The sequence below is a fragment of the Falco rusticolus genome, chromosome 12 (assembly GCF_015220075.1).
Source record: "Falco rusticolus isolate bFalRus1 chromosome 12, bFalRus1.pri, whole genome shotgun sequence".
Lineage (NCBI taxonomy): Eukaryota > Metazoa > Chordata > Aves > Falconiformes > Falconidae > Falco > Falco rusticolus.
This window is the reverse complement of record NC_051198.1, coordinates 10,977,440-10,996,523: the sequence shown is the minus strand read 5'-3', so window position 1 is coordinate 10,996,523 and position 19,084 is coordinate 10,977,440. Positions and strand designations below refer to the sequence as shown.

The 19,084-nt window shown below is 37.5% G+C and overlaps 1 protein-coding gene across 6 annotated transcripts in view; it reads left to right on the top strand.

Moving 5' to 3' along the window:
* STRN (striatin) overlaps positions 1 to 16,965 on the top strand; it is a 73,432-nt gene extending 56,467 nt beyond the window's left edge. For 4 of the 6 annotated variants that reach the window (XM_037405075.1, XM_037405071.1, XM_037405073.1 and 1 more), the window contains 6 exons: positions 654 to 775; positions 1,609 to 1,776; positions 3,837 to 3,977; positions 6,305 to 6,412; positions 7,756 to 7,842; positions 7,929 to 16,965. In XM_037405075.1, coding sequence (XP_037260972.1) covers positions 654 to 775; positions 1,609 to 1,776; positions 3,837 to 3,977; positions 6,305 to 6,412; positions 7,756 to 7,842; positions 7,929 to 8,098 — 796 coding nt within the window. In that variant the 3' untranslated portion in view covers positions 8,099 to 16,965. The remainder of the gene's footprint in view (positions 1 to 653; positions 776 to 1,608; positions 1,777 to 3,836; positions 3,978 to 6,304; positions 6,413 to 7,755; positions 7,843 to 7,928) is intronic. The other 2 variants (XM_037405072.1, XM_037405074.1) reach the window with 1 other exon arrangement.
* Positions 16,966 to 19,084: the final 2,119 nt, after the last annotated feature.

Here is a 19,084-nt window from a genome sequence, read left to right as displayed (position 1 = left end):
TATTTCCTGAGAAATCATATTTTAAGAATTATATGAGTTTTAAAGACACAGAATTTTTTTTAAAGGTAATTTCCACCTTGTCAACTAGTGATTTCATGTGATGCTTTTAATTCCCATGTTATTTAAAATATCTGCATATGTTCACCTTCTTTCTGTGTAATTATTTATGCCTGGAACTAGGCACACCACAGTTTTAAAAAGAAAAACATAGAGATTATACAGTTCAAATTCCATTATGTGTTGTGTTCATCGTTGCAGCTCTTGCCATTTTGTCAGATATATGCATCTACAAAGTAAAGCCGTTTGCAGTGAATTTAAATCTACTGAATCAATTTCATGAAAGAGCTTTAGGACTTCAGAAAAGGAAAAAAATCTGTTTATGCAAAATAACAAAGCCTATAGTTCAGAAGTGTGACACACTCATATTTCACGTACATAATGAGTAAATTGTCCTGTTAATAGTTACACTATCAAATATTGTGGAGGTTTTTTGTAGGAAGTGTAGCATATGATCTGACTATGCATGATTTTTGTTGCAGTCCATGCAGCAAGTGAATTGTGTCTGAGAGGAAAATGTGAAGATTTCATTAACGTTGCTTTTCACATAATGAATATGTTAATAGTCAATGTTTCTTTGGTGGGGGTTCTTCCAGTGGACCAGTGCTCTGTGTGGTGATGAGCAGTAATGGTGAACAGTGTTACAGTGGGGGAACGGATGGCCTCATCCATGGCTGGAACACAACCAACCCAAACATCGACCCCTATGACTCTTACGGTATGTTGCTGTCACTCACGCCAGTGAAGTGATACATTTAGTGACGTCAATGCTACGTGGCTAAAATAGTATAATTTGTAGCTAATGCTTCTTTGAAAATTTAAAAGAGAAAATTGAAACTTGACTTCAATTACTTTAATTAAATTTTTGTTTTAATACTGATGCTGGCTGATGAGAAGATAAATTTGTCATTTTCTTAAATAAGGCCTTGATCTCACTGCAATTTTGAGAAACCACTAGGCTGAAAAGTACAGAACTAAGCTTGATACTTGGCAAGTCCAGCAAATGTTTATTTTAATGTTCTTTTCTTTGACAAATCTCTGTAAAGTTGAGATAGAAAGAGGTTGTATAGTCTGAGACCAAAGCTGTTAATGTTGTCTGCAAACAGCTAAAAAGGCCCTGTTTGGTAAGGTTTACCAGATCACAGTGGGTGTCAGCCTTGTGGCCGTGTTTTAAAACATTTTTCACTTCTCGTAGCTTCAGATGTGGTTGGCCTCTAAGTTGGCTTTTGGAAAAAAGGGACTGATGTGCCATTAATGGCTGTTTGAAAGGGAATTTTAAAATCAAAATGTGTTTTGCCAACTTTGATACTGTCCCTTCTGATGAAACATTGTTCTGTTCTATCTAGTTGTAAACTGGATGACTGAATGCTGATGAATTCAAGCATCTTCATGCAAGAATAACTGAGAATTCTGTATTGATACGACCTGATTGGTCTTGGGATTTTTATGGACTACCTTCTTAAAGTTGGTCCATAAACACAGACCAAGCTACAGCTGTTGACTTAATTCAAATTCTTTTTTGAAAAGTGGTTTGTTGTGGTTTTTTCACAGATCCTTCTGTTCTAAGAGGTGCTTTTGTAGGCCATACGGATGCAGTATGGGGTCTGGTTTACAGTGGAGCACACCAGCGTTTGCTGTCCTGTTCAGCAGACGGCACTATACGTTTGTGGAAAGCTACAGAAATTGCTCCAGCTCTCAATATATTTAATGATAATCAAGGTATGGAAAGCTGCCCTACCTTAACATTCATAATCATTGCTGTTCAGACTGCTGTAGTTTTGGCTACTGAATAGGAATATTTCTCGTTTGTTTTGCTGGATTTTTTATCTTCTGACTGTTTTGGGGAAGAGTTTTGGATCCCTGCTTCTTTGTCACGAGCTGAATAGGTACCTCCATGCAAGGAGACAATCACATACATCTTAAAAGCCAACTGTTGCAGATGATCTGCTCATGCTACTAGAACCATTGAGTGTAATGTTTCAACTCCATAGTTTGGATTCAAACTGAGTTTCGATTAGACCCTTGCTTTTGGTTTGTCCAGAATAAAAAGCTGTTTCTAGACATCTAAAACACTGGTAGTTGAAAAAGCTTACTCTGTTGGGTTTACTTACTGAAATGTCATGCACAAATCAAAATCCTACTATTTAGAGCCTAATTTCTTGAAGTTGTGGTCTTAAGTGCTCTAGAATGAGCCTGTTACCATTAACTCTAAGGGAGTTTGGCACTGTCCCTAAAGGCAACCCCATGAACTAAGACAGTTCCTTGGCTCTTCAGAACAACTTTGAGACAAAATAAACTTCAGCGTCATTGAACAGGCTTATTGAATTGTGGCATAAAGCAGGTCAGATCTGCCACTACTTGTTAGTTAAAATACACTGAGCAAGATAGAAATGTTTCATACTTTTTAGTTCTTGCAGTACTATGTTTCCAAAGGTCTACAAGGTTCTGTGGAAAGCATAACTGGTTCACTGCCAGCTTGCCTACCTGTCTACTTTGAAAACTTCCTGACAGTGGTGGTGTGGTTGGGGTTTTTTTTGTTTGGTTTTTTTTTTTTCTTTGTTTTGTTTTTGTTTTTTTAAATTAAATTAGGTGGGAAGACAGCATAGTGTTGCCTCACAGAGCTGATCTTGGTTTTTTTATATTCCAAACTGGAATGAAACCCAGCTGTGAAAGTCAAAGATTCTCCATCAAAGATGGTCCTTTGGAATGGAGTTTTCCTGTGATTTAGTGAGAACCTTAGCAGTCATCATTTTAAGTCCTTTAGATTAACCACTGTAGGCTTGCCAGGAAGCTGCAGATAAGCAGGCATGGCAGTAGTAGAAAAGGCCACTTCAGAAACAGTATGTTTTCTTCTCACATCAGTCCTTTCTGGCTTTTTTGGAGTACCTGTAGATAAGTACCACTGTTCCTGAGCAACATTCCTGAGGTTGTGTGTCCCAGAAACATGTTTCTCCCATGAATCTTAGGTTTAGAGAGAGGTGATAATATTCCTGCATTATCTGCATCCATGGACATTAGGTTGCTTAATGTTCAGTGTCTGTCTCTGTACCTCTTCCTCCTTTTCCTCCTGGCATCTGTTGCAGCAGGTGGTGCTCTTTCACATAGTGGGTGACAAACAGGACATTTCAGGAGGAAAATTTTAAGGGATTTTCTGTACCCAAGCTCTGCTGGTTTGGCCTTCTCTCCTGTAGTGTTCAGATAGCTACAGTGTAAGGAGATCAGATATGTACTATAATAGGCAGGATGGACAAGGCATTGTAATACAAGTTTATAATGTATTAATGTAAGTTACCATGCTGACAATGTCAGCCTGTAAAATTTGCACCTGGAAGGTTTTGGGGTTTTTTTAAGGTCTGAATTTGCCCAGGCTAATAATAATGTTAATATCTGTCATGTAAATGGTTTTACTGCTTCAGTTTTCTGTCGTTTACTTGATGCAGTGGAGGTTTGTCTGAGAATTGCTCTTACAGTTAAAGGAAGGAAAAGGGGCCATGTAGTTCTTACTTTCTTAATTTCAAAGTAGATTTCTGTCCAGCTGCAGTTCCAGATACAGCATCTTAGAAAGAATGTTGTTGGTATGAATATCAGAAAAATATGATTAAAATAGCGATCATACAGGGCAATCTATTTAGATTGGCGTAATGCAGATTTTAAAATGTAACATTTCTTTCATAGCCATGGCATTTTTAATATTAAAGTGCTTACTGGTTTTGTTTGTTTGTTTTGTTTTCTTTACACCAACTAAACCTTACAGAAATGCTTTCTGCATTGTTTTCTAGAAATGGGAATCCCTTCGTCGGTAGATCTTGTGAGCAGTGACCCAAGCCTCATGGTAGCATCATTTAACAGTGGACACACTAGCATTTTTAACATGGAAACACGGCAACAAATTCTTACTTTGGAGTCAAGCGTGGATACTAGTATGTATCAGAAAAAAACCAAAAACCCTCCAAAAATTTGCTTGTTTAAGGCTGATACTGTTGATAGTCTTTTTGGTGTTTCCAAACAGTTTGGCAGTGTCATGATAAATTATAGCAGGAATTACATTACAAGCTGTGTTTCAAGATGTAACAGTAAATTATTACTACTACAGCAGACCTTATGGGTATTTCAGTAACAGGAGAATGCACATACTTTTGAAAGCAGGTAAAAGAAATGAGTCCACACTGTCTGAGTACCTCTTCAAGGTACACAATAGTGCAAGGGAAAGCACAAGGTTTCTTTAATACAGCCCAGTGATCTTTTCAGCTTCAGTTTCCATTCTTGTTTTCAGTTCAAAATTGCAAGATAGAGGTAATATCAGGAAAATCTGAAGCTGAATGTACTAAAAATTTGGGAGTCTGTGTATAGATCCTTTTTTATTTTTCCTCAGAAGTATCCCTTTTCTAAGTTTTATATACGTTCGGCTCATTTGCAATTGGCTTTAGTTGGTTGAAGTTCTCTGTGTAGGAGAAAAACAAAGCTCTGGTGGAAGGGTATTCACAAAGTCCCATATAATGCCGTGGATCATCTAAGTGACCAGTATCAGAAGTTTTAGAGGAAACTATAAGGAGCCTGCTATCAGTAAATTATTTTATCCTGGCACAGGGAAAAAGAGACCAGAATGAGCTGAAGCATGAGGTTTCATATTCATGCCAAAATGGTAACCTGACAACAATCTAAAAATTCAGTTTTTCTTCAAATTTGATAGTTTTCTTGTTAAAAGTTTTGTGTCACTGAATTCTACTATTTAATTATATATTTAAAAGGGAGTAAGCCTTTTTATTGGCTTTGCCTCTCTGTTTTAAAATAATTAAATGTCATTTTGTAAGAGGGAAGGTAAGGAGACATCTTTCGTCTTTATATTATTTCTTACTGTGCAGGATTTCTCACATCTTTGTCTGAAAAAAACAGTCCTAAATCAGTTATTTCTATTCAGTGCAAAGTACATTTAAAAAAAAAATAAAAATCTATGTTTTTTTTCACTACCTCCTCCTTATTGTAATTCAGTAATATTCTTTTAAGAAAATGAGACCACGGTATGGCAACTAGCAGTCCCTGTTCAGTATCTTTAGTTATGTAACAGTACTGTAAAGCTTACACATATTAAAAAAAAAATAATTCTACAAAAACTAGGCAAGAGGAAGAATGAGTCACCCAGAATGACCTACCAGCACCACTTAGGGACTCCACTGTTCAGTATAAGCCTCACTCTGCTTGGCATTCTAAAACTGAGGATGGCTAGCACATGCAGTCTCATGTAATTTTAGGAACGTTTATTAATTTCTGTGTATTTTTTCCTTAATTTACACTTCCATAATTTTAGTGTCCTGTGGATGCTGACATTAATTGATGGTTCATATGTGACTTGAAGTCTTTACCACCTTAGTAGCAAGTAATCCTATAGTAGTATTCTATTTTATTTATTGTAGTAAGAATTCTGATTAGATAATGTGAGTGTTCTTTGGCAGCCGTTTAACTAAATACATTCAACTCCCACATGAAAGAATAACACTTAATTACAAATTATTATTATAAATTATTATTATCATTAAAATATATACAAAGTTATTATTATAAAATAAAATATTTTGATGTTCTGTGGAGTGGCTATTTGTGGTTTTGTGGCAATCTACGCCTTTTAAGACCACTCTTGCCCTAGTCAGTGCATCACAGCAATGCCTAGATTTTTAATGAAAATAATAGACTTTTTTCTCTATGTGTGAATATATGATATTTCAAGATTCTTGAAGGCTAGGAAAATGGCTCTCATGAATAGTCTAGCAACCTTTTCTTTCGTAAGAATTTTATTCCATATATATCAAGTCATAGTATGTGGGTTTTGCTTTGTGAGGGTGAGGGCATGGGATCTTGTTTGCTAGGAAACATACACTGTCTGCAGTGTTAACTTTCCACACTGTCAGTACATTGTGAAAAGTTTGGCTTGTCAAGAGGAGGTGGGAAAGTGCAAAGAAGGTATTTTCACTCAGGTTTTGGCTTTACATTCTTGCCTGATGTGTGCCTCTAAAACTGTTCAACATTATTTGTGTTCACACTCACATATGGTTTATATATGCCTCTTTGTGTGTGTAATTTGGGAAATTTTTTAGAGTAAACCACATTACAGAAGGTGCTAGCTGAGAGTTTTCGTTATATAAAGGTAAGAACTATTTTGCAAATAAGATTGATTACATATTTATTTCTTAGTAGCAGTTTTTCAAAGAACTTAGCAATTTGCGTGTATTGATATATGTGGGTTTTTTCTTAGCAGTCAGTTCCTCCTGTCAGATAAACAAGGTCATCAGCCATCCAACTCTTCCAATTAGTATCACTGCTCATGAAGACAGACACATCAAATTCTACGACAACAATACAGGTATGCATGTTTTCAGCAGGTCTTAGTCATAGCAGCTGTATAACATAAACAGAATTTCATTATGATTAATATTATTCACAGAAATGCTGAGGGATGTCAAGAATTTGATACCCTCCCAAACAGGAATCTCTCATCACCAGTAGAGCCCAAAGATTGCCAGCCCTCTTAAACTTTATTGGCACAACGATTAGGAGCCTGCATTGTTCTCTGTCCATTTTATTAAAATGCCTTATGTATAGGGGTTATCAATATTGAACATAAAAGGAAGCTTTCTCAAAGTCTTTATGAGCTTATGTTCATGTTTCTTGTGTTGTGTTGTCTGTGTTATTTTGATCTGAGGGCAGGAAGCTCTGGCACTCCTCTAGTGCTTCCAAGACCTCTGCCTCTGATGGCTTGGAGGTAGAAGTTCCCTTGTAGGCATTGTTCTCAATTTGATCCCCTGTATTTCTCCAAATCTTTCAATTCTGCAGAAACAGCTGGACAGCTTATAATACTTTTTCTGCTTTGTAGTGAGAGTCACACTGAAATGCATTATTATGAATCTTTTAGGGTTTAAAGGAGTTTTTGACAGGAACGGTAGTGTTAATCTGGTGTTCTGATTGGGAGTCTTGATCATCTTCAGTTTGTGACTTCTGCTTCCAGGTCACGCTGTCTTAAAAGTTAAATTGAGATCTTTCAGTGTTTTTGTTGATTTTAAGTTTGCCGCTCCCCAGATGTATGTTAAATAAGAAGAGGTGAAAGGACCCAATGGAAGCTGAAGAAAAAGCTGAAAATAGCTGATTTGTTTAATGTTGTAGTTCAGTAATAAATAGTAGAGGAAATGGCTGTTCGGGGTTTTTTCTGGTTTATTATCTTCTGCAACAAAACACCGCACATTTGACTCAAGGTTTGCTTATTTTTAACATGAAATCATTACTGTAATTATAAAAACCTGTCATAGAACATTAGTTCTCTCTGAGTTGACTAAAATTATCCCATATTCTTATGTAGTTCATACTCATTGCTTATTAGTATACTCATCTCCTGCCTTCCTTCCCAGTCAATATCTTACTCCTGAACTTGCTTAGTTCTCTTAAGGGGCAGATATTTAAAATGCACAATGATTGCAGCTTCGTGGTGGTTTTGCAGACATTAAAAAAAAGGTTTAACAAAGTTGGCGATATTGGTACTGTGGCTCTCCTGATACTGTAAACATTAAAAGAATGACTTCTTACATAGTTTTAATGATTCAATCATGGGACAAGATCTTGGATTTATGAGCTGTAGTAGTATTTAAGCAGTGAATACAGGTAACAGAATAAGTTACAGAAAATAACCTAAATAATAAATCTTTTCTTTCAAAGGAAAACTGATCCACTCCATGGTAGCTCACTTAGATGCAGTTACAAGTTTAGCTGTTGATCCTAATGGCTTGTATTTGATGTCTGGCAGTAAGTATATTCAGATTTCATTTTCTTTTTCTCATAATGATGGCAGAGATAAGAATTATAAAGAAAACTGTTTCCCCTTTCTTTAGGTCATGACTGTTCCATTCGCTTGTGGAATCTTGAAAGCAAGACCTGCATCCAAGAATTTACTGCTCATCGCAAAAAGTTTGATGAGTCCATTCATGATGTGGCATTCCACCCCTCCAAATGTTATATTGCCAGTGCAGGAGCAGATGCCCTGGCTAAGGTGTTTGTATGACAGAGTGCTTCCCTTTCAACTCTAGCTTTGTATATATTTAACCAGCTGCACAAAAGAGGAGGGCATGAGTGGTCTTATCCTGCCCTACAATTCAGAGAATGTTTGTAAGTGTTTAGTTTTGCAGGGTGCTGTTTTCTAAATTGACGTTTGTTCTGGTTTCTGTGAGCTCAGCTGGTGCTGAGAGCTTGGAATCTCTCAGTTTCAAATAGTTAAAAAACAAAAGAAATGCTTTTATTTCAGAGGGTGTGAATTTTCGTCCAGGCAGGCCTTGGGTGAAACTAGGTCTATGTATTCTCTATTAATAAAATGGAGTACTGGAAAGAAGGGGTCTAATTGCATCAGGGAGTAGGAAAAGAGGGAAACTTCCTAGAATGCTTCTCATTGAGGAATCTTAATGTACTTAAATCACCTGGAAGAAGTGTCACTTCACATGCCTACTACTGTGTCATGCGAGAGGCACTTTGTCATCCTTTTGGTATTAATAAAGTAGATCTTGTTCAGAGAGCAGTAGCAGATAGTTAATCTTAGCCACCTGGCTGCTAGCCTAAGATACATGCAATTAAAGGAAAGCAAATTACTAAAGTTAAAATGCAGTAAAGTTTTTGTTACATCTTCTGTCTTATACAGTAAATATTTAGTTTGCAAAAAACCCCACCATTTTTAAGAGACTTTATTAGTGTGTGTCTAGAAGCTGAGCCTTTAGTCTAGTCCCAATTAACAACAGACTGAAGCAGTCTGTATGTACTGTAGTAGCAGATTTAACTTATTCAGATTTATAATGCTGTTTATTCTTGAAGATCTGGCACAAGAAATTATCACAAAGCTTTCCAAAGAAGCTGTCCGACAATTTAACTATCAAATGTTCATCTCCTCTTTCTGTTCCTGCTAAAAAAGGATATTATTCTGGGCATTAAGGATAACAGTGAAATACTTCTTTTGAAGATTAAACCAATACCTGATGCTTTGTATGAGTCTTGCTAGTGCAATAGGTTGGAACTATGCAAAGTTCCATCAGTCTGAGAGATTCTGCTATTTCTAGAGGTATTTCCCAGCTTCATCATTTGCGGGACCTTAACTTGTCTGCTTCACTGGGTATATTATGCCATTGATTAGGCTACCTGAAGAATGAGTGTTTCTTTTAATTACTCAACAGATGTGCTTTATGTGTTAAGAGCTGCTCTGATTTGAATGGCAAAGAGCTTTTAATCCGATCATTTAGTCTTTTTTTTCCCTTCTTAAAGGAAGGTGAGTGGATTCTTTTCTATTACATGTCATCATCAGAGTTACTACTGCTCATAAGCCTGAAGTTGGTGTTTTCCTCTAATGTGAATGGAAGGCAGGATTTCTGCTGGAGATGATTTCTGGTGCTGATGTGAGTAGGAAAGAACCCAATGCAACTTGTCCATATACCAGCCTGAGGTTAAGACTGGAAACGATAAATTAATCTTTACCTTTAAACTGACACTTTTTAAAAAGGAATTGTTGGAAGATACCAACGTAGGGTTTGACTGTGTTGGTTTGAGAGTGGCATTTGGGGATGGGACCACATTTGAAGCTGATCTCAGAGTTTAAAACAACTTATGTTATTTAGAATAAAAGATTGACCTATGCTGTTTGAGCCTACGACGCATAATAGTTACTGCTAAAATATCCTGGAATACCTTTTATTGCTCAGAATATTCAGATACGTCACTTCATGATATTGATACACAATATATTTCCATAGATAAGATTAGAACTTTCACCATGAAACAGATGACTGCAATAGTAATTCAGATTATTTAGTTTTTATAAAGTGTTTTGGTTATGATAGAAAGGGGGAAACTTGGCTGCAAAACTGAGCATTCAACTTTGTGAGAGTTCTGTGTACTTGATTCATATTCTTTCAGTGTCATTATTTTATTTCTTTTTGAAGAGGAAATTACAAAGATTTATTTGAAAAGTTCTAAAAGTTATGTATATTATATATGTGTATATATACTGTAAACATGTATTAAATGTGTCTAGTAAGGGAAGACTCCATGGGTGCATTTTAATGTTTTAGTATTAAGAGTTCTCTTGAGTTTGTGTATACAAAGGATAATGGTGTGAGTATGAAATGAATGTTGTGCTTTTGCTTACACAGTACAATATGTAGTTACAGTTGTTTAAATTGCTGTACATAAAACTAATAGGCCAGCATGCTTGGTTTTAAAGACTGTCGTTCTGATTACAATTGGAATGTAAGAAGTGGCTGTTCAAATGTGAATTGAAAGATGTTTTCTTCTCACTATTGAGCTCATGCTCAAACTGAAAAGTGATTCTTATTTTTTTTTTTTAAGCTGGCAATAGCTAGAGGATGAGGTGCCTTTAAAAAACAAAACAAAACTAATGTAGCCTTACAAAGAGGTTGTGGAGTATATATATTTTTGTGCTGGTCTTCATAATTGATGTCAATGTCTTTTTACTGTACTTGCTCACATAAGTGTAGGACTGCAGGGTATTGTGCATGAGCCTGTCAGATCTTCTGATCATCATTTTAGGAATTAGGGATGAAAAAATTATTTAGGTTATCTAGTCCATCTGCTTGCTAAAGCAGGGTTGTAGACTTGTGCATTTTAATATTGTCTTGGCCAGTGAGGTTTTATGTATGTTTTAAACAATGAGGCTTCCTTTCAAACATAATGTCTCACTGACAGGAGGATTTACATTATGTTTGCTATTTCCTTTTTGTAACTTCACGCCAGTATTCCAAGCCATGTTTTGTGCCATTATACATATTGCTCATTGTCTTTGTAATTTGGAACCTGCATGCATGCAGTGATTCTAGCTGTAGCCTCCCTTTTCACTTTCTTCAAACTATTTTTCTCTCCGCTCTTTTTACACATTTTTTTTGTGTTTTGTTTTCAGCTTTTTAGCTCAGTTCTCCATAACACCCATAACACCATTCCACATACATGATTTGTTGGACGTAGCTGAAGGTTATCTGTTAAAAGTGTGGCTTTTGTTTGGTTGGGGGTTTTTTCCCTCTGTGACGTGATGCTTTTGTGTAGGAAGACCAAACTTCTGGTCTTCTGGCTACCATCTCACAAACCTATATTGTATTCCTTTGTTTTTGCCAACTATTTTAAAAAACTTTGAGCTTTGTTTCTTCTTCACTTTCAATATATTGTGAAGAATATGATTCTTTTGCAGCTAGATACTGAATTCCTGTTTCATAATTATCCTGGTTTTAAAAGCTTCAAAGTTTTGATCTCTGAGGGCACTAAATTATTTTTATTTTTTCCCCTTTTATGTGCAGTTTTTCCTGGTTCAATGTAATTGGTAACTTTCATGAATATGATATGTACATCTGTTGAAGATGTAAGCAAAACTGGACCTAAAGCTTATTATTGCAAAAAAAGCATGTTTGCGCAACATCAGTATATGGCATTTTACCATTACTGTTTTTCCCGTATCTAATTTACATGGTACACTTTTAAATGGTTAACTCATATAATTTTTTTGTATATGTTAGCGTGTGCTGCTGATTTTGGTTTTACTAACTAATTTAATGGGAGAATTTTCAGACCTTCTGTATGTTGAAAATCGGTCTGCTAGGTTTAAATAGTCTCATTTTATTTACTGTGCTGTTTGCTTTCATATATTTGATTCAGTTACCAAAATGCTTGCACAAAATTATTTGAAGTAGCCTGGAAGAAGCTCTAGATGTAATTATATTGTGGAAAACATTCTCTTCACTCTTACAACATTCTCATGTCTGCATTTATTTTTGTGCCTCAATGAGAAAACTTTTGTCATACCATGTAAAAGATTTTATTACTTGTAAGAGATCACCCATTGAATATTTTGGGATCTCATTCACCTTCATTTTGATCAAATATGTTCTTTAGCAAGAAATGTCTAGAACTACATGCCACATACTGTAGGTTATGGGTTTTTTTTCGGCGGTATATTTTCAAGTAACATTATGTTAAAGCAGTCCCGTATGTAATGCGTTTTGAGTAAGTGTGTGATGTTCACTGTACAGCTTTGTGATTAGGTCATATAGCACCATTTTGCAGTTGTGCATTTAAAGAAACCAGAAACTTGTCCTTTTGAATAAATCTGTAAGAGATAAAGGACATAGTTACACGACCTTTTTCACTACACCTGTTTGATCACAGATGTGTGCCCTTTCGCCCCTTCCTTCTTTGCATTTTAATGCTGTAATTTTGGGGAGCAGCATAATTCCATAAACTGATGTGTCGTTTGAGCAATGTTTGATTGGCAGAAGCATTAGTCGATCCCAAAGGAAACAAAAATTTTAAGATGGGCAGAACTATTAGATATGCAAGTTTGGGATTTTTTTTTTTTTAATGCCTTTCAAAATGTGCGTTTGGACACGTTTGCAGGCTGTGGTTTGGCAGTGTCTTTGCAGACTGTCCTAGGGAGCCTACTTAACACCTGTGTGAAATACCTAGTAAACCTGGTAAAGCCTAGCAATGTGGGTTGAGTTGAGGAAGAAAAACGAGCCATTGTGGTTATCCCTGTGAGGGACCGTAGCAGTGTTCTTCTTGGAGTCCTCTTTGCTGAAAGCATCAGGCTTGCAGTCTAAGGAGTAATTCCTACAGCATGGGAGGATCTGCAAATGAGATTATTTGTAGGCAGTGGTCATTTGGATTGTGTGCTGAACAGTGAGGGAAACAGGGAGACCATTTGCTGAACTCTGTAGGAGATAGATGGTAGGTTAAATGGCCAGAACCGATGTGCCCTCCATGTGACTGTTGTTATCACAGGAGAATTTGGCTGGGGAGCAGTGCAGAGTTTAGCCTGATGGTATTGCAAAGGACAACATTAAAAGGTTAGAGTAGCAAGTGTGGTGAGGCTTTCCCATAATGATTCTTCAGATTTATTCATTGATCCATTCGGTGCAGGTTATATGAAGGATAAAATCTAGAATCCATTCGGATTCCAAATTGTGCACTTGTGTCAAAGTAAAGAACAAAGTGGAGATTGTTCAGATTTTGAAATTGTGTCACTTTAGATGAGGACATGGCAAAAGATTTGTAATAGCATATTACTTAAACTCTAGGAACTCTTCTAGTAACGTAGTCTTCATGTTGGGGACCTAGTTATATGACCGTAAGTTCCTCGGACACTGTAGTGGTACTACTCTTTTGCTTCTAGATAAACAGTTATTTAAAAACAAAATTGCAGGACTAAGGCTTTGTTTCATGATGTTCATTAATATTGAACCAAAGTCAAAAATTTGGGAAGCAGAGTAGAATTTCAGGCTTGTTTCTCGTTTTTATTATCTTTTTTTTTCCCCTTCAGTCATAATCTGCATATTTAATATGTATTACATACAGTGTCATCTGTATGATTCACTTCACATTAAATAGCCCGTTCTATAAAAAATGATCCTTCAGTACTTTCTCACACAAATGGGATGTGAATGGGATCAGAGGTTCCAGGTAATTTGTGACTCACTTAGCACATGTGTCTTTCAGTTTTCTAATGGATGAGCTGATAAGTCATGAAAGTCATTGTGAAAACATGTTGCTGCTTGTAATACAGCATCTAAAAACATTCTGAAATTTATGGCTGTGTAGTAGAAATTGTTTTGGACTACACTGTTAAAGAATGAAGAAATCGGAATATGATAGTAAAACACATATGGTAAATCAGTTTGTATGAGATGTTGCAGTCTTTGACATGGTAATTTGAGTTTTCTTGGGCATCTGCTGTTTGTGAGCATCATAGAGATGCTTGGCATAGCTGTTAGTATTGAGTGACAGAGGCAAAGCAAAGATTTCCCTGAAAAACCTACTCAGATGTTTCAGGAAGCTCCCTTTTTCCATAAGGATATGAAGGTGATGAGAATATTTTATCTAAACCTTACAATGTATTCAGTTGAAGGGGGTTACAATAGGCGAACAGTCTTGATTCTTGTGTCATCAGTGTCTTGAAGCTTAGGGACGGCACCGTTACTGAAATGAATGGCCTGTAAACTGTTAGTCAAAACCTCCACAATGTTTCTACTGAGCAGCAGAGAAACTGCTGGAAACCACAGTGTCCATATGTCCAGCTATTGAGGGGGTGTTTTACAAGAAATAACCCATATTGTAAAAGATAATATTAATATACGGTAGAACAAATCAACAAACACCTGGGGAATGGGGGGAACTAGGATGACCTTTGTGTAAATACTCCTTGCTCAGACAAGTGCTCTGGTTCAGCTGATGGGACTAATCCCAAGAGGGAGGGTGGCTTTACATCAGACCTTCCTAATGATGACTCTGCCTGCACCTAATGTTGTTCAGGTTATCTATTCTTTTGATGCTTGTTTATTAACTTTCCACTTAAATCCTCCTTTAGGCTATATTTTCTGAAAATCTTAAAATCTCGTCTGCAGTGAAGTCTCACTGCAGGGTTGATTTCATAAAGGACTATGGATTTTCTCTTAGACTATTTTTTGAAGTGTGATGGTGTTTCAGCTTCAGTCCTACCCCTCCCACCACCAAAAAGCAGATTTGTACCTCCTTATTCTCAGTTCCTTTAATTCTACTGAGTTCTGTCTTACCCCACCTGCTAACTTAATTTTGCTGTTCTGTAGTCTGTTGTGAGACCTTAAGAAGTGCTGTATCATTTAGGATGTTTTAGAGAATCTAAATTCCCCTGTAGAAGGTGTAAGCCCAGTTGAACAGCACAATTTGTGGTTCTCAGCTGGTTCATTGTCAAATTTGTTGCTAGATGACAAAATCCAAACTATGGCTGAGCTAAAAAGACACTGCATAATAACAAATGCTTTTTAGCCCAGCTTTCTTCCTGATCAAGTCTGGGTTATACTGTGCGTTAGTTTCGCCCTGCTCATGCTGCCAAGCCATGCTGTGATCCTGGGAGATCACACCCACGTTTAAACCATGCCTGCACCTGTGTTTTTAAGCTGCTGAAAACCTTCTGTTGACATGGTCCTCGAGCCCAGTCTACTTGCATTCCCTCAGTTTGAACTGCAGGCTCCCAAAATTACTTCCTTGCTATTTCAAGAAACTCTTGGTCCTCGCACCGTAGGATTGGACAGGGAAGTTGAGAAAAAATTAATGGAGCTGGATTTGTACTGTTCTGAAAGGGAAGGGATAACTTGTTGCCAAACCAAATATTTTCATTATTTTTGGATTACTTATTAAAAGCAGCCAAAAACATTGTATAAGGGATAAATTATGGACTTCAAGCTAATATTTTTCCATTAAGAATTTATTTTTTTATTCTTCTTGTCATCAAGATATAGTGCTTTTTGAATGTAGCTTGTTTTCAGATGTATGGCTCCTAGAATTGTTTCCTTGCAGTCAGACATTTACAGACATGCATAGGTTTTGAAAACTGTCTCATATGTGTTAGCACTTTTTCTGGAAATGAAAACTGAGCATGTTAGCTAATAATTTCTTGTACCTTTATAGCTCAAGCAGACTGAAAAGCGGCCTTGTGCTATGTATTCCTTGAATCATGCATCTGAAAAAACTTGTAGAAGAAAATCCGTGATGAGAAGGCTATTGTTGCTGTAAGATTTTCTGTTGACATTGTCAACATTTCATTTCATATTGTATTTCATATAAATATCTTCAATTGGCTTCTTTTAAAAGAAACTGTCAGGTTAAAAAAACTTTTTTTTTTGCCTTTTGGACCATATGTTGGAATGCTTTTTTTGTTGCTTATATTAATATACTTTTTTCCTCTTCTGTACAAGAATAACTATTGAACTCAGAGTTACCTGTCAGTTTTCTTTTGGAGAAGATGCCACAGGTGATAACCACTTAAATGTCAATAATTACAGTTGCTTCTCTTCTGTTCTGGGTCACTTCCATGACACATAGTTGATAGGAAAAGGCTACTGTGACTGATACATAAACAACTAAAGGGAATTAAGACTCCCCTTCAGAATTATTCTGAGGTTGTGATTTTGCACGCAGTTTTGAATAACTACTCTGAAACAACAGTGCTGGGCTTCAAGTGTCTTGCAAAGTGGTGGATCCAAATGAGAAATACCTTCTTGTTGAGTAATAGTCTGCTTGTCAGTTTCTGTGTATGGCTCAGTACAAGGCTGTGTCACAATTTCAGTACCACCTAGTTACCTTGTTTAAATGCTACTGTTGTACAAAAGTGAATTTTTTTTTAAGTGAGATGCTCTGTTTTCTAACTTGTGAAGGAAATAGTTTTACTTGGGAGTAAGCATCCATAAATTGAATGTATTTCATGATTTCAGAAAGGCTTCTTAATCACGGGACGTGAGAAAAGTGAAAAAAGTGATTCGTTCTCCAAAGATTTGATAAGCAAGCATTTATTATAAAAAGTATAAATTTTTTCTTTAAATGAAAATGTTTCTTCAAACACTTTAATATTAAACTTCTTACTAAAATTTGGTAGTTTAAAATCCTGGATAAATATCTAAAATATAAAAGATAGAAAATTCTGAGGGAGATTATTTTGAAATACGCCAGTATATATTTTTGAGTGTCAAAATTGCAGCCCTGAATTTTCTCTTTTTACTGCAATTCATATTTAGTGAAACTTCTTGGATAGGTTATATTTAAAGCTACATTCACTTTCCTGAGTAAGTCAAGTAAATATTTTGTCATTACAATTATATAGATCTGCTTATGTTAGTGTGCTGTTTAAAATGAGACCACATCGAGGTAACCATGCCGGTATTTGTGTTGGTATGACAGTAGTGGAGTGGGGTAGCTGCATACTGTACCCGCATCCTGTGCTGAGCAAAATCACGTGGACTTCCAGAAGTAAGCAATGGTTTTTAAGAGCAGCTTTATTTAATGTTACAGCAGCAACTAAGTGTCATTTGTACCATATAATTATGTAAATGGGGTGCTAATAAATACTATTTTTCAACATTTTGTATTGTGTTCCTAATTCCATGCTTTATCCCAAGACGTGTGTGGTCTCAGAGTGTGTACTAGGGGGGGAGGAGCGCGCTCTGACTAGGACAAGTAGATGTGCATTTGGAAGGGCATGAAGTAACTGCATGAGAACTTCCTTTTGAACACTGCGACGTGCTACCTTTCACAGTAGCGTCTCAGTTTTTCTGTTCCCCATAGGTCTTGGTTTTGAACTGCTCTGCTGCCCTGGCACTGCTGGCACCCTATATCTTTCTGTGCGCTTATGAAGACACTGGGGACTGCGTGCCTGGGCTGAACAGATCCGCAGAGCGGGTACGGTGCCGCTGTCTCGGCGGCGCATTGATCGCAGCGAGACATGGTGCGCTTCCTGGGGAGAACATTCATTTAATGTAAAAATAAGCACGTGGTTCTGCCCTTGGGGAGATGATGAGGGAGGCAAACCGCACACCACAGATGGTAGTCGCGTTGCTACAGGAAGATGCTCAGAACAGCACTGTTGAGGGGGTGGTATGGGAACCTACACAGCACTGAGCAGAACAACTTGTTAGCGAGTCCATCCTGTTTTTCCTAAGCTTGTAGGTGGGATAGGCAAAGTTCTCATCTCTTCTTCATGGTAGGTAAAATAACCTTTCTGATTTAGTCCTACTGGTCTTCCCTCCTCACAGGAAAGGAGGAATTGCTTTGTGAAATGACAATACAATTGCATTCGCCCCAGTCTTCTGCTGACTCTCTGGAGGCAGAACATTCCTGAGGCAGGGAGAAAGATGATTTCATGAATGATGTAGGAGTGACCCTTCCACATGGGAGACCTTCCTAGCATCCTTACGGGTTTGCCTATGAACAAGACACGTCTCCATAATGGTTTGAGTGTGAGAAAAGTGACTATATTCTCTTCAGCCGTATGGTGAAACTTTCAACTACCGTTTCTCTTTGTGGTTAAAAAGTCATTTCTATGAGTGAGTGTTGGAGTCCTTGAGCTGCATTATCAGAGCTTGTATTAGAAATCAGAGAAGGGGTATCAGAAACTGGTATTAAGAAAAAACTAGCGTCTCTTGCCTTTCAGTATGACTGACAGCTGAATGTGAGTGATGTAGCTGATGCAGTGCTAAAACCTGTATTGCCCTCCAGTTTAAGTTTTTAACAAGGGGGAAAACAACCCCAAAACAAAACCCAAACTATTTTGAGGAATTTGCGGTGCTCAGCTATATAGAGGTACACCTGCAAATGTGATTTAGCAAATGTAGATGACCTGCTACTCAGACTTCTCAAACTGAAATGGGAATGGGAAAAGGTGGTGGTTTTTTGTTTCCGTAATGTTGCTCGTGGGCAGAGAAAAATAACTAGAAGAATGATAGGGAGTGACTTTTTTTCAACCATGAAGTATTTTAAGGTATGTATACCACAGATGACTAACTTTTAGTGTTTGGTGTCTATGTGATATTTCTGCTATTTACTGCTTGCTTTGACTTGCCAAGTAGATAATTTGTGTAGATAATAATACCAAGTGGATACTTTTCTGTGGAGTTTACAGGTAGGGTGTTAAATCCACTAAGAACTTTTAGATTGGGTTGGTCCCATCTGCTTGCTTAACCCCAGACCTTTTCCTGGTTACTGGTACGGTTCCCCTCATGTGCTGGTGAGCCATGGGGGGAGGACCATGAGGAGGAGGGGGAAGCTCGCCTGCCCCCCTGTCAGAAAAGCAAAATTCAGCAACCGCCATGGGGAAACCCTCCTCTTGCTGAACCTGCAAAGCAGCAGCGGTGAGGAGCAGGAGGGTGCACAGAGCAGGTGATCCCTCCTGTGCGGGGGGGCACAGTGACAGCAGGGGTGCTGAGTGTCCCACCTCTGGACCAGCAAGGTAAGGTACTGCTGGGAACAGGACTTTTGAGTTACCTCTCTCTGAAGAGGTGGTTGAACTTCGAATTGAATTTGGTTGTTCACCTGGAATGTGAGTAGCTAATGCTGGAGCTGGGGGCCAGAGGTGCTGTAATTGAGCTCTCCCACGGCTTCCGGAGCATGGACGTCTGTCGTGATTGCCGAGCAATGGTAAGCCCCAGCCCAACTCGAGTGCAAAGATGCTTGTTTCCTAGGGAGAGGGTGATCCGACACCCCACGT